At 34.5% G+C, this 13,907-nt stretch overlaps 1 protein-coding gene across 1 annotated transcript in view; it reads left to right on the forward strand.

The window, feature by feature from the left end:
- PAK2 (p21 (RAC1) activated kinase 2) overlaps positions 1-13,907 on the forward strand; it is an 87,185-nt gene that overhangs the window by 43,808 nt on the left and 29,470 nt on the right. The window contains exons 3-5 of the mRNA XM_043473269.1: positions 11,370-11,470; positions 11,792-11,939; positions 13,507-13,538. Coding sequence (XP_043329204.1) covers positions 11,370-11,470; positions 11,792-11,939; positions 13,507-13,538 — 281 coding nt within the window. The remainder of the gene's footprint in view (positions 1-11,369; positions 11,471-11,791; positions 11,940-13,506; positions 13,539-13,907) is intronic.

The raw sequence follows: 13,907 nt of genomic DNA on the forward strand, positions 1-13,907 counted from the left end.
TAATTTACTACTCACTTGTGTTTTCTGTGACATACCTTTTAGTCCAGATTTCTATTGTTTCTGTTAAACATTCATTATAGTCTATATACTAACCTTTCATCAACTATGTGTTACTAAATATAGTTTTCCAGGTTGCAAACTGTCTTTTCACCCTTTCAGTGGTATCTTATGATGAATATAGATTATTAATTTTGGTGTAGTTAAATTGATCAATTCATTTTTAAACTTTGTGTTTTAAGAAATTTTTGCCATACTAGAAGTGATATTTTCTTAGGTTTTTCTAAAAGTTTTACAGTTTAAACCTTTGAACTACCTAGATTTGATTTTTGTGTACCTGTAAAGGGAGATCTATTTTCACTTTATTTTTTTTAACCCAGTGTCCCAGATCATTTATTGAAATTTTTATCATTTCCACACTGACTTGCAATATTAGCCATTATCTGTCAGCTTTCCATGACAGGATCTGTTTCTGTGTTTTCTTCTGTTTATTGAATTGACTCATTTGTCTGTACCTACACTAATACCATATTGCCTTAATCATTACAGTTTATAATTCTTAATACCTTATAGAGCAAATCTGGTGCCAGGTGGTTCTTCAAGATCTTTTGACTCTTCTGTATAAATTTGACACTTTGCTTATCATGTACTTAAAAAAAAACCTGTTGATGCTTGGATTAGAATTGCCTTGAATTTGTAAAACAAGTTGGTGAGAATTGCTTTCAACTTTGTAGTTGAGAGTAGACCAACATCTAGAGTCCCTGGTGTAGCCCATTTACAGGGAGATATTTAGGAGTACGTAATTTTCAGTTAGACTGAGAGAAAAAAAGAGGAAATGTTCGGAGGGTAGGGTGCTCTTTGATTCCTCCTACTCTTGGGGCTCTTCTCCCTTTCCAACTCAGCCTCCCAGGAAGCTAACACCTCTGGCAGGGCCTTGAGGGATTGGAATGAGAATTAGGAATGTAGATGTGTATGCACTTTCATGCTTGTGTGAATACAGAAATCTATCTGCAGTTGCATTCTCCTGCCTACAACCTAAACTGCTGTTTCTCTCTCTAGTTTTATGCTAATTGCTTTTCATCTTTGGGCATTCCTTGCAGATTTTGTTCCATGATGAACATGGTGTAGGAGGGGAGAGCTACAATATATGCTTGGTCTATCATATTGAAACAGAAGGATAAAAGGGAAAAAACTGTTTTTATTTTTAAAAATTACAGTGACCTTAAGATCTTTGCCAGCTCTAATATAAAGTCTGATCTAGAGATACTAATTTTATTGTACTCAAATTTCCATCCCTTATTGTTGTTCTTACTGAATAGACAGGTAATATTTTTATTTAAAAAGACTCTAGAATATCTTCAGTTATTCATTATTGGTTTTAATCAGTGTCACTGCAAAAATTAAGAAAATTAGAAATTATACCTTTTATATAGCAACTTGACTGAATAAATCTTTTTTTCACATCCCTGCTAATTTTGTATCTTATGCACTCTGTGAGTTAGCAGAGACTCCTTGATAAGCAAGGCAGATGGTGTCCTTGCCATGATGGCACTCATAAAAAACTACAACATACAATTACAAACTGTGGAAAGTGATAATCGGGATAGAATAAAATGTCATTTCTGGGAAGGCTTCCTAAAGAAGTGATGTTACAATTGATGACTAAAGGATAAGTAAGTGAAAATAGGAGAATTTGGGTAATTAAAAACTGTGTCTTATGCTTAGAAAAGCATTTCAGTGGCCCAGGTACAGGGGAGATCACAGCACATTTGTGGAGCTGAATACAGTCAAATGTGATTTGAAAGAAGAGAAGATAATAGCATGATGTATGTTGGAAACTCAGATAGCAGAAGAGGCTAAAGAGGTAAGCAGGGAGCAGGTCATAAAGGGCCTTGTATTCCATGCTACAGAGCTTACATTTTACCCTGTTTCCTGGGGAACCATTACAGAATTTTAAACAGGAGAAAGACCTGGTCACATTTCTGTCTTTCATAGGCAAGACTAGTAGTGTCTAGAAAATAGATTTTGTTGGAGGTCTAAGACTGAAGTTGGAGACTAGTTAGGAGGATTTTGCAGTAGTCCAGGTGAGAAATGGGCTTAACAAGTCAAGTAGTTTTGATAATGAAAATGGCAATGAGCATCGTCTTTGCTTATCTTTAAAAACTCTATTCAGTTAGCTAGTGTTGAGTGGTATGTGTGTTTATAAACTAAAGCAGTTTTCATGTCTAATTATTCAACCTATATGCACTTTCACCTCTAGTTGATTTTGTGTATGGTTTTTTTTTTTTTTTTCACCTCTAGTTGATTTTGAAGATGAGAGGCTTAGAACTGTAAATATTCTTTCTGGTCTAAAAATGTAATTCTGAGGTTAGTAATAGTAGTCCATATGCCTCTGCCTGTTTCCTAGAGAATTCTCTTCTACTTGATGGAACAAGTTAGGTCACCAGTTTGAAGCTGTTCTGGATCAAAAGAACAAAGGGGTAATCACTGATTCTGTTAAATAGAAAAGTCTTCCTTTTAAAGAAATGGAGGATTTTTTAGTTTTAGACTCTACCTCAAATGTAGCCTATAAGGCGTTGCCTCTTAGGATGTGGTAGTGCATACTTAGGGTCCTTATGTGCAGCACATCACTCGGGTTCCTACCTCTTAGCTGAAGTTGCTGCTTGCCTGCTTGTTTTACTGTCTCATGAATTTGAAAAATAGCTCTGAGAATCTGTTTTTCTCCAGTACACTAGTAAGTTGTGCAGTTTCATTAAAAGAAGTTTCTTTCCCTGGTCCATTACTTCCCATCAAGTGACCCAGTTGGGTGGGTATCCTGTATATAGATGATTGTGGGTTTTCTTGTTGTTGGTCCTTTAGATCTTGGATTCCAGAGTTATAAAACAGTGATTCTGTTTACATAGAAATAAACTTCCAGCATATTGTTTGATTTGAAACATGCTTCCAGTATCTTTTTGTTTTAGATAATTTTTTTTTTTTTGGAACTATAGAACAAAAGACTTGTTTTTATTTTTTATTAAATCTTTATTTTTTTTTCCATTTATTTTTATTAGTTGGAGGCTAATTACTTTACAATATTGTATTGTTTTTTGCCATACATTGACATGAATCAGTCATGGATTTACATGTGTTCCCCATCCCGATTCCCCCTCCCGCCTCCCTCCCCATCCCATTCCTCTGGGTCTTCCCAGTGCACCAGCCCCGAGCACTTGTCTCATGCATCCAACCTGGGCTGGTGATCTGTTTCACCCTTGATAGTATACTTGTTTCAATGCTGTTCTCTCAGAACATCCCACCCTCGCCTTCTCCCACAGAGTCTCAAAGTCTGTTCTGTACATCTGTGTCTCTTTTTCTGTTTTGCATATAGGATTATCATTACCATCTTTTAAAATTCCATATATATGCGTTAGTATACTGTATTGGTGTTTATCTTTCTGGCTTACTTCACTCTGTATAATGGGCTCCAGTTTCATCCATCTCATTAGAACTGATACAAATGAATTCTTTTTAATGGCTGAGTAAGTCAACTCTTAGTTTATAGTTGATTAATAAATAATTTCCTCCTATATGCAGGATTCCAGGTTAGAAGTCAAAGGACATAACTGAAAAAGTAGGGAGCATGACCTGAGATTATTCACTGCCTAGTGGAAAGTGAGGAGTTGATTATGAGCGATGTAACTATGCGTTTCAGTAAAGGTAGTATAATTTATATTAGACTTAGTTGCATTTCCCTCTGGTCCTTTTCACAACCAATATGTCTTGTCCTCCTGCCATAGCCTATTAGAAGAATCTTCTGGTAAAACATGGCAGATTGACCACATGTGTCTGTTTACTGTCCTTCCCCAGACACGACTAAAATGATAGTAAAAAAAAAAAAAAAAGAATTATTTTTTCTATCACAAGGGCAAAGAGAATGAGAGAGGAGACAATAGTATACAAGAGATTTAATACACAGTTGGAAGAGTGAAGTGGGGAGGCGCTCACTGACTAAGCAGAACGGAGGAAGACATCAATCCTAAGCGTTTGCGGAAGGGGATGTTTATAAGTGAACCAGCTTCCTTTGTAAAAATCTCAGAGGCTCAGGATTTAGAGGTACACAGAAGTGTGGCGGGGAGTGGGGGTCTGTGTAATACATAGGGTGAAAAGGGGAGAATTAGTTGAGTATCTATTGGGTTGGCTGATATCTATTGGGTTAGTTTGTTTTTTTCTTACAATGGCTTTACCAGTGCTTAGTGATCTCTAACTTGATTTGAGACAGTTTTGTTAGATTGTATTGGGACAGCTGTCGTATCAGCATGCATTTAAAAAATCTTTTCAAGGGCTTGTCTGGCAGTCCGGTGGTTAAGAGTTTCCCTGCCAGTGCAGGGGACACAGGTTCCATCCCTGGTCCAGGAAGATCTCACATGCCTCAGGGCGACTAAGCCTGTGTGCCACAACTACTGAGCCAGCGCTCTAGAGCCTGCGAGCCACAGCTGAAGTCTGCACACCCAGAGCCTGAGCTCCCCCACAAGAGAAGCCAGCACAGTGAGAAGCCTACACACAGCAACAAAGACCCAGTTCAGCCAAAAATAAACAAGTAAATAAATAAATTATTTTTAAAAATTTAAAAACCTTATCAAAATTGGTGAATTTTTATGTAGTTCCATTTTAATATTGAAAATGGAAGAAAGAAGCAACATTTTTGGCATATTATGCTTTATTATTTAAAGAAAGGTAAAAATGCAACTGAAATGCAAAAATGAGATTTGTGTAGTAGATGGAGAAGGTGCTATGACTCATCAAACATGTCAAAAGTGGTTTGTGAAGCTTCATCCTGGAGATTTCTTCCTGGACGATCATCCATGGTCCTATAGACCAGGTGATGTTTTTAGTGATCAAATTGAGACATTAATTGAGAATAGTCAACATTGCATCTTGTGGGAGATAGCCAACATATTAAAAATATCCAAATCAGGTGTTGAAAATCATTTGCACCAGCTTGGCTATGTTACCTGCTTTGATGTTTGGGGTCCACATAAGTTAAGCGAAAAGAACCTTCTTGACCATATTTTTGCATGTAATTATCTACTTAAAACATAATGAAAGCACTTCATTTTTAAAACAAATTGTGAAAGTGGATATTGTACAAGAGTGTGAAATGGAAGATTGTGGGGCAAGCAAAATGAGCCACCACCAGCCACACCAGATGTTGGTCTTCATTCAAAGAAGGTGATGTTGTGTATATGGTGGGATTAGAAGGGAGTCTTCTATTATGAACTCCTTCTGGAAAACCAAATTACAAAATCCAACAAATACTGCTCCCAGTTAGACCAATTGAAAGCAGCACTTGATGAAAAATGTCCAGACTTAGTCAACAGAAAATGCATAATCTTCCATCTGGGAAACACAAAATTTCGTGTTTCTTTGATGAACAGACAAAAACTGTTGAAGCTTGGCCTGGAAGTTCTGTTTCATCCTTTGTATTCACCACTCATTGCACCTTCAGATGTCCCATTTATTTCAGTCTTTGCAAAATTCTCTTAACTGAAAAGAGTTTCAGTTCCCTGGAAGATTGAAAAAGGTACCTGGATCAGTTCTTTGCTCAAAAAGATAAAAAGTTTTGGGAAGATGAAATGAAGTTGCCTGAAAAATAGCAGAAAGTAGTAGAACAAAGCGGTGAATTTTTTGAATACACTGTTCAATAAAGTTCTTGGTGAAAGTGAAAAACGTGTCTTACTTTAAAAAAACCAAAGGAACTTTTTGACCAACCAACATATAGGATGTTTTGAAGGTCCTCAGGGCCCCTCCTTTGTTCCACAGTCATGAACTCCATTCTCTGGGAGAACAGAAAACAAAATAATGTATACATTTATTTGAGGAGAATTAAATCTGAGAGGCTCCTTATTCTTGTCAGAGGAGTCAGAAAGAGGTGTAGAATGAAAAAAGCAAATTCGAGAAAGGTAACATACTGGAACTCTTCTGCCCTGCTTTTAGAGCATTTGTACTTTGAGTCAAAACCCTCAGACAGAGACTGAAAGATTTTTCTCTGGATAAACAGAATGTCCTGGGGAAAATATTTTGGATACTCCACACCCACCTTTAATAAAAACGCTTACTTATCTCCCAGTTAACTTTTTAAATACTTTTTGTGCAAGTAACAGCAAAGGATCAGTAGCTATCTTAACCCAGTTCTCTGACATCTAATGAGTCATGATGGGCCCATATCTTTATCTCCTTTCCTTAGGCCTCAGGAGGTTCCTTCTGCCACTGTGTTTTGCTTAGGAGAGGACAGTTTTTAAAGCTATAAAAAAGCCTTAACGTAAGAGTCCAAAACATCAGGGGATAAAATAGGAATGTAGAAGAAACAGCCAGGGAAAAAACCCAGCCTATACACACACAAACTATATAACCTTCAAAGAGAGAAAGTGCATCCCTGAAATGGGAAGAAGGGTATTCTCAGGTAAAAAAATGGTCAGAGAACAATGAGAAGTAATTCTTAGAATATCAGCAGTTAGGATTACCAACATAAACAGAAAAGAGCAATAGGCAAAGGATTAGAAGATAGTCAAGAAAAATTTTCCAGTTTGTTAAAAGTTCAAAGCTGGAAAATAGGAGAGAAAAGGTAACAGTTACAAGATCAGACCAAAATGCACTGATCTAACTAATAATGACAGATAGAAGAAAATGACCAAATAATAGAAAAAATTTCCTAGATCTGAAGAAGACTGTTTCTAGGTCGAATCAGCTCACTGATTAAAATAATACCTAAAAGGATCAATTGTTCCTAAACTCTCTCCTGTATGTGTAGATAGCTAAGAATCACTTATCTATGTCCCAGAACAAAGTGCACAGGTATTTATTTATAGGAATACAAAAATACCTACACCTATCAAGGAAAAATGGTCAGTGTCTGTTATCTAGTTGACATTTTTGAGGTATGCAAAGACCCATAATTAGTACAATCCATCAATTGAAATCAATCCTAAAATGACATAGGTGATAGAATTAGTAGACATGGACATTAAAATATTAAATAATTGTATCCCATATGTTGAAGAACCTAAATGAAAGATTCAGCATATTAAGAAGCAGAGGGAGAGAGAAAAAAGAACAAATCAAAATTTTAGAGTTGGAAAATACACTGGACAAAACTAACAACAGACTAGACATCACAGAATAAGATTAGTGTATTTGAAAACCATAGCAACAGAAACCATCCAAAATAAAATTTAGAGAAAAAAGACTGAAACAAAAGTGAATATCCATGGGACAGTTTCAGGCAGACTAATAACTGAAGTCTCCAAAGGAGGGAAAGGGGAGACGTTAAAAAAAACAACAAACCAAGAACTTAAAGATCTATTGTATAGCACAGGGAACTCTACTCAGTACCCTGTAATGACCTATATGGGAAAAGAATCTAAAAAGGGAGTGGAGATTCATTTTGGTGTACACCTGAAACTGACGCAGCACTGTGAATTGGCTCTCCTCCAGTAAAAATTCTTTTTTAAAAAACTTAAAAAAAATGGCTGATTCCCCCTCCCCCAAAGTTAATGGAAACTATAAATCCACAGATTCAAAAAGCTCAGTGAATTCTGAATGAACACAGGAAATATGATGAAAACTACACAGAGGCACATGATCATTGTTTAAACTCAGTGGTAGAAAATCTTAGAAATGTCCAGACCTTAGGTTCAGTTGTCTGTGAACCTGAAACTGCTCTAGAAAAGTCTAGTTTTTAAAAAATGCTGATTGTTATAAACCAAAAAAACAAAACAAAACAAAACAAAAACTTGTCAGAAAGAAAAGACACATAGAGGAAAAAATTACAACAGACTTTATGTAAGCAACCATGCAGCTAGAAGGAAAGGAGCAACATCTATAAAGTACTGAAAGAAAAAAAAATTGTCAGCTTAGATTGTGTATCCTGTGGAAATACCTTATAAAACAGAAGGGGAAAGAAAACTTTTAAATGTATAAAAGCTGAAGTTATCACTAACACACCTACACTGTAAGAAATGTTAAGCCTAATCCTTCAGGCAGAAGGAAAATGATGCCAGATGGAAATGTGCATCTGCATAAAGAAATGAAAGTCATTGGAAATGGTGAATGTTTTTTCTTATCTAAATTTTTTAAAATGATAATTGAATTTTTAAGAAATGAAGCACTGATACATGCCTTCACATGAATGAACCTCAAAAGGTAAAGTGAAAAGAGTCATTTGCAAAAGACCACATGTTGTATGAGAAACAGCCAGAATAGGCAAATCTTTGGAGGTAAGGAATAGATTAGTGGCTGTTTAGAACTGGGACAGAGGCAAAAGGAGCAACTGGAAGTGATTACTAATGTGTGCAGGTTTTTCTTGGGGATGATGAAGGTGTTCCAAAGCTATGTTGTGGTGATGGTTGCACAATTCTGTAAATCTACTAAAACCCAGTAAATTGTACAGTTTAGGTAGGAGAACTTTTTGGTATATAGAAAATTATAGCTTAAAAAAAGAAAGCAGACAAATGCTAATTATAAAAAATATATAGTTAATTCACAAGAAGAAGAAGGAAATGAAAACACAGAATAGAGACCATTAGAAAACAAAAGGATGATGGGTTTAAACCCAGCTGTAGCAGTCATATTAAATGTAACTGATCTAGACACCTCATTTAAAAGGCAAAGAATAACAGATTGCTATAGCAGACCTAAGTATATATGCAACCTATAAGAATTCCACTTTAAAAATGTAAAGTCACAAAATAGGTTAAAATAAATAATTGTTTAAAGTATGCTAACAGTGAAAAGAAAACTGGACTGGCTATGTTAATGTCAGACGAAGTAGACTTGAGACCAAGAAATATTTCTCTAAATAGTTAAAGACTGAGGAATAAGTTATTTTATAATAATAATAGGATATATTCATCAAAATGGTTTAACAGAACTAAACATTTATGCACTTAATAGCAGAGCTTCAAAATACATGAAGCTAATATGGAATTTTAAGAAGAAATAGACAAATGCAGTTGCAGATCCAGTACACTTCACATGATAATTGATAGAACAAGTAGACAGAAAATTGCTAAAACTATCAACCGACTTGACCAGTTTATAGAATATTCCATTCTTTTTGAGTGAGTGTGGAATATTTACTAGGATATCACATTCTGTGGCCATTTTTAAGGTTTCAATAAATTTAGGAAAATTCAAATCACAAAGTATATTCTATGACCACCATGCAATTAAGTTAGAAATTAGTTCTCACTCAACAGAAAAGATCTCTGGAAATATTTGGAAAGTAAATAAAAACACTTCCAAATAAATGAAGAAATTAAAGACTGTTTAGAAAATATATTAAGCTGAATGAAAATGAAAGTTTAAGACACCACTATCTGTGTGATACTGCTAAAGCAGTTCTTAGAGGACATTTATAGTATTAAACATCCAAAAATAAAAAAATAAAAAAAATAAACATCCATTTTAGAAAAGAAAAATTCCAAATCAGTGGTTTCAGTTAAGTCATTTTAATAAACTAGAAAGGAAGAGCAGGTGAGATCCTAAGTAAGTAGATGAAAAGAAATAATAAAAGTCAATGTGTAAAATTAGTGAAATAAAAAATACAGAAAAATCAATGAAATGAAAAGTTTAATTTATTGAGAATACCAATAAAATTGATAAAACATTTGACAAAATCGAATACTTATTTCTGATCAAAGCATTCAGCCAATTTGAAATAGAAGGAAATGCCTTTAACATTTTTGACAAACCTAGCCTGGCATCAAATTAGATGGTAAAATTAATAGCTTTTCCTAAGATCAGGAAAGATACAGAGATTTCCCTTTTACCACTTTTATTCAGCAGTGTACTAAAGGTTCTAGCCAGTGCAACAAGGCAAGAAAAACAAATGAAAGGAGTCCAGAGTGGGAAGGAAGAAGTAAACCTGTCTTTATTCATTACCAGCATAATTGAATTTTTTTAGGTAATCCTGTGATGAGCTACAAAAATGCTACTAGAACAAAAGTAAGGTTTCTTAGTAAGGTTTCAGGATACAAGATCAGTTTTTAAGAATCAGTTGCGTTTTCCTATGCCATCAATGAACAATTGAAAATCAAAATTTAAAGAACTGTACCATTTGCAATAGGATCAGACTTTTTGAAATACTGTGCCAGAAATCAGACAAAAGTAGTAACAGATCTGTACATTGGTAACTAATCAGTTCTTCCTAAAATGATCTATAGATTCATGTAGTCTCAATCAGAATCCCAGCAGACTTTTTAAAGAAATTATAAAACTTACTCTGAAATTCACACGGAAATGCAAAAGACCTAGAATGGAGCCAAATAATTAAAAAAGAAAAAAAGGTTTATACTATATATTAGTAGTTTCAATGCTTATTATAAAACTACAATAATCCAGTCTGCTTGATATAAGGTAAAGATTATTGCAACAGAGTTGAACATCCAGGGATATACCTGTGTATATATATAGTCAGTTGATTTTCAACAATAGTTCAGAATGAGAAAGTGGCACTGGCCTTCTAAATAGCAACACTGAAAATTAAAAGAAATTCAGAGGAGGGTCGTATTTTCAATCTAAATACATATACAATTAGTCGAGAGCTATCAGTTAAAACAAGGGGGTAGACCAAGAAGAAGAGAACATAGAATACAAAAAGTCGATTCTAGCGCAGCATAAAAGTGATGGAATGACCTGGGACTTAAAGCTCTGCCAGAAGTCTTGACATAAATTGCTGCAGATTAAGTAAGAGAATCTGAGAGCAAGGTGGTTAGGTGGGGGAAAAATACGGAACTGATGTGTTTGAATTTACAGAGATAGGTGTGTGGCAGAAATGTTGAAGAAATAATTGATAGAACCATAGAAAAACTGGGAAATCTTAAAATGTAACAGTTATCAACATCAATAAAAAGGAAGAGAGATGCGCAAAAAAAATGACATGGTCCTTGTAAACTACCTGTTCACACGGTGTATGTTATCCATAATCATAGTAACGTACATTGTTCTTTCTAGATAAATACAGAAATAGGGCTTGATAGACTTTGTTTTCCAAATTGTTCAGTATGTGAAGTGTCCTTCTTTATTAATGAGAGAACCAGTATTCTAAGGGACTGTCTCTTCTGTCCTGAGCACTTTTATTCAGGCCTGTTGTTGGGTCAGTCTATGTCCTCTAATCAGGACACTGGTTGACAATACCCTTCACCTCCTCCGACTCCCTCCCCCCTCCACCCACTCTACCCCACCCCCATGAGATTTCTATACTTGATTTATCAGTTTCCTAGCAGCCAGTGTTTTTAGGGAAAATGTCTTTTTTAGAATAATTTCCTTCTTAGACTGTTCTGGGAAAACTATAAACATGATTACCTTTTAAAAGGCTCTTTTTTAATGCTTTCTAGGAAGTAAGAAGAAAGAGAAGGAAAGGCCAGAAATTTCTCCTCCGTCTGATTTTGAGCACACCATCCATGTTGGCTTTGATGCTGTTACTGGAGAATTCACTGTAAGTTTACCTAGGTGGAATGCATTTATAAAGCAGAGCTCAAACTTTTCCTTCAAGTATTCTTTTCTGTCCACATGTAAACTGAATTCTTAGTGCTTTTCTCTTTGTACAGAAGTGTTTGTGGTTGGATATGTCCTTTTCCTAGGGAGCTGAGGCTCTTGATTATAATTTGCAACATAGATTTAGAAAACTAGACCTTTTAGAATTTAGTCAAACTTGCAATTGTGTAGGTTGATTCATTTTATATCTTTTGTCACTTTCTTCTGGAAATTGGTCTTAAAGCAATTCAAAACAACTAATTTCTGAATATCTTTTTGTTAGGGCATGCCAGAGCAGTGGGCTCGATTACTGCAGACCTCCAATATCACCAAACTAGAGCAAAAGAAGAATCCTCAGGCAGTGCTGGATGTCTTGAAGTTCTATGACTCTAATACAGTGAAGCAGAAATATCTGAGCTTTACTCCTCCTGGTAAGACATCAGACCATGGTAACAGGCTCACTTAACTGGGATTGCAGAGTTTTGGAGCACTTCTAGATAAAAAGATTGCTTCTGAAAAAATAAGAGCTAAGCTATGGTGGTTGTCTCTACTTTTTCCCCAGCATAGATCTGCCTTTTAAAACCAGTGGGGTCAGCTCTTATGTATAATTTGGAGTCTGGAGATTACATTAATCTCTTAGTTTTGCCAAAAGTGGATATTTTGACCTTTTGTTTATTTGTTTTTTCTCTTCACTGCTTTTGAATGAGTTCCAGCAACAGATGGGAAAGAGGCTGATTTATAGACATGTTCAAACTAGAAATATATTTAATGCTAGTGGGACAGGTTATTTTACTGTATATAAATGCACAGACTTTGAAGTAAAAAATATTTTCCACTCAAAAATTGAAACCCATCATATGTATAAATATAAGCTTTGGAACTCAAAGAATTTATTCTTCAGAATTGAAATATCATCAGGTAGGAATTGGAGAATAGTGAATTTTTTTTTAAGTTCATTTGTTCAAATAAGGACTAGAAAAAAAATCCATACATTAGTCGATTATTGTGACTTTGGAATCTCTTTGTTATGTAGGCTTCCTGCCCTCATGTTAGCACTCAAGCTGTCTTTTCCTTGCAGTTTATTTGTTAAAGAATCATTTGTCCTGTTTTCCCTCAGTGTGGATTTTGCTAATTACATCATGGGTTATTATTTAATAATGTTTCTTTGCCCTCTTAAGTCATACATGTAGTTTTAAGAAATAATATGATTGAGCTAATATTATACATTTAGTTTTAATTGATTGTACTTATTTGATTATATCCTTTCAGAACCAATAAGGTCCACTTGGCAAATTTAGACCTTTTTTACGTAGTCTAGTAGTACATCCTTAGCAAAAGGTCAGATTTATTCCCAACTGCAATTAGTAAATGCAGTTAAATGAATAATGTATAAATGAAAATTATTTAAAATCAATGTCTGAACAGAAAATGGTATGTTTGTGTGTTTGTGTGTCTGGGCATTTTAAAGGATAATACAAAATTTGCTTCTAACTCCAGAATGAATATTGTGGTATTTAGTCTTCATGAACTGTGGTTTTGCCTTCAGGGATTTGCTTTCATACTGATCAAAATTTATGTCAATAATTTTCCTTTATACAGTTACTGTTGGTTTCTCTAAGTTCCTTGATAGGCAGTTTGCTGGAGAAAAATATCATTATGAATAAACTTCTGTTTTATTTTTAATAAATTTAGGTATAGTTTCCAATAAAATTTTTTGTTAAGGTATAATTTTATGCTCTAAAATTCACCCACTTGATGTTTGCAATTCAGTGACTTTTAGCAAATTTACAGAGTTCTATTAAATTTGAGGTTTATGGTCTTGTGTAAATTCTTATTTAAAAACTGATATTATTTTTCTTAAGTTTTAATTCAACTCAAAATGATATCAATGTAAGAACGTTTCACTTGCTTTGCTTTTGTCTTTTCTTCCTTTATTATGTAAAAGTTGTTTTATTTTTTGAATTGTTCACTTAGCTTTATTTTCTCTTTTGTATTCAGAGAAAGATGGCTTCCCTTCTGGAACACCAGCGGTAAGTTAATATGTTATTTCTTATAGCTCTTGTTTTAAGTTACCCAAAACAAATCTTAGTTTTTATTTTACTTTCCAAAATAAATTACAGCCTTCAGAAATAACTACTTAAAATATGCTTTTAGATAGGTACTTGATTAGTTGAGGAAGCCGTGTTAAGCAAATAGAATTTCCTCTGATGATGCTTAAAGTAACTAAAACTTATGATCATTAGAGCAATTTAGTTACATTTGATAATGTTTTCATGTATAACCATGAATACAAAGAACTTGCCAGTGTTTTCCTCTGGCACCATCTTACCGAATCTAGACTATGGAAATATACTAAGCAATCAGAAGCCTGTCAGAATCTTCAGAGTTGTCAGAAACTT

This window comes from Cervus canadensis, chromosome 7 (genome assembly GCF_019320065.1).
Source record: "Cervus canadensis isolate Bull #8, Minnesota chromosome 7, ASM1932006v1, whole genome shotgun sequence".
In the NCBI taxonomy this organism is placed as follows: Eukaryota; Metazoa; Chordata; class Mammalia; order Artiodactyla; family Cervidae; genus Cervus; species Cervus canadensis.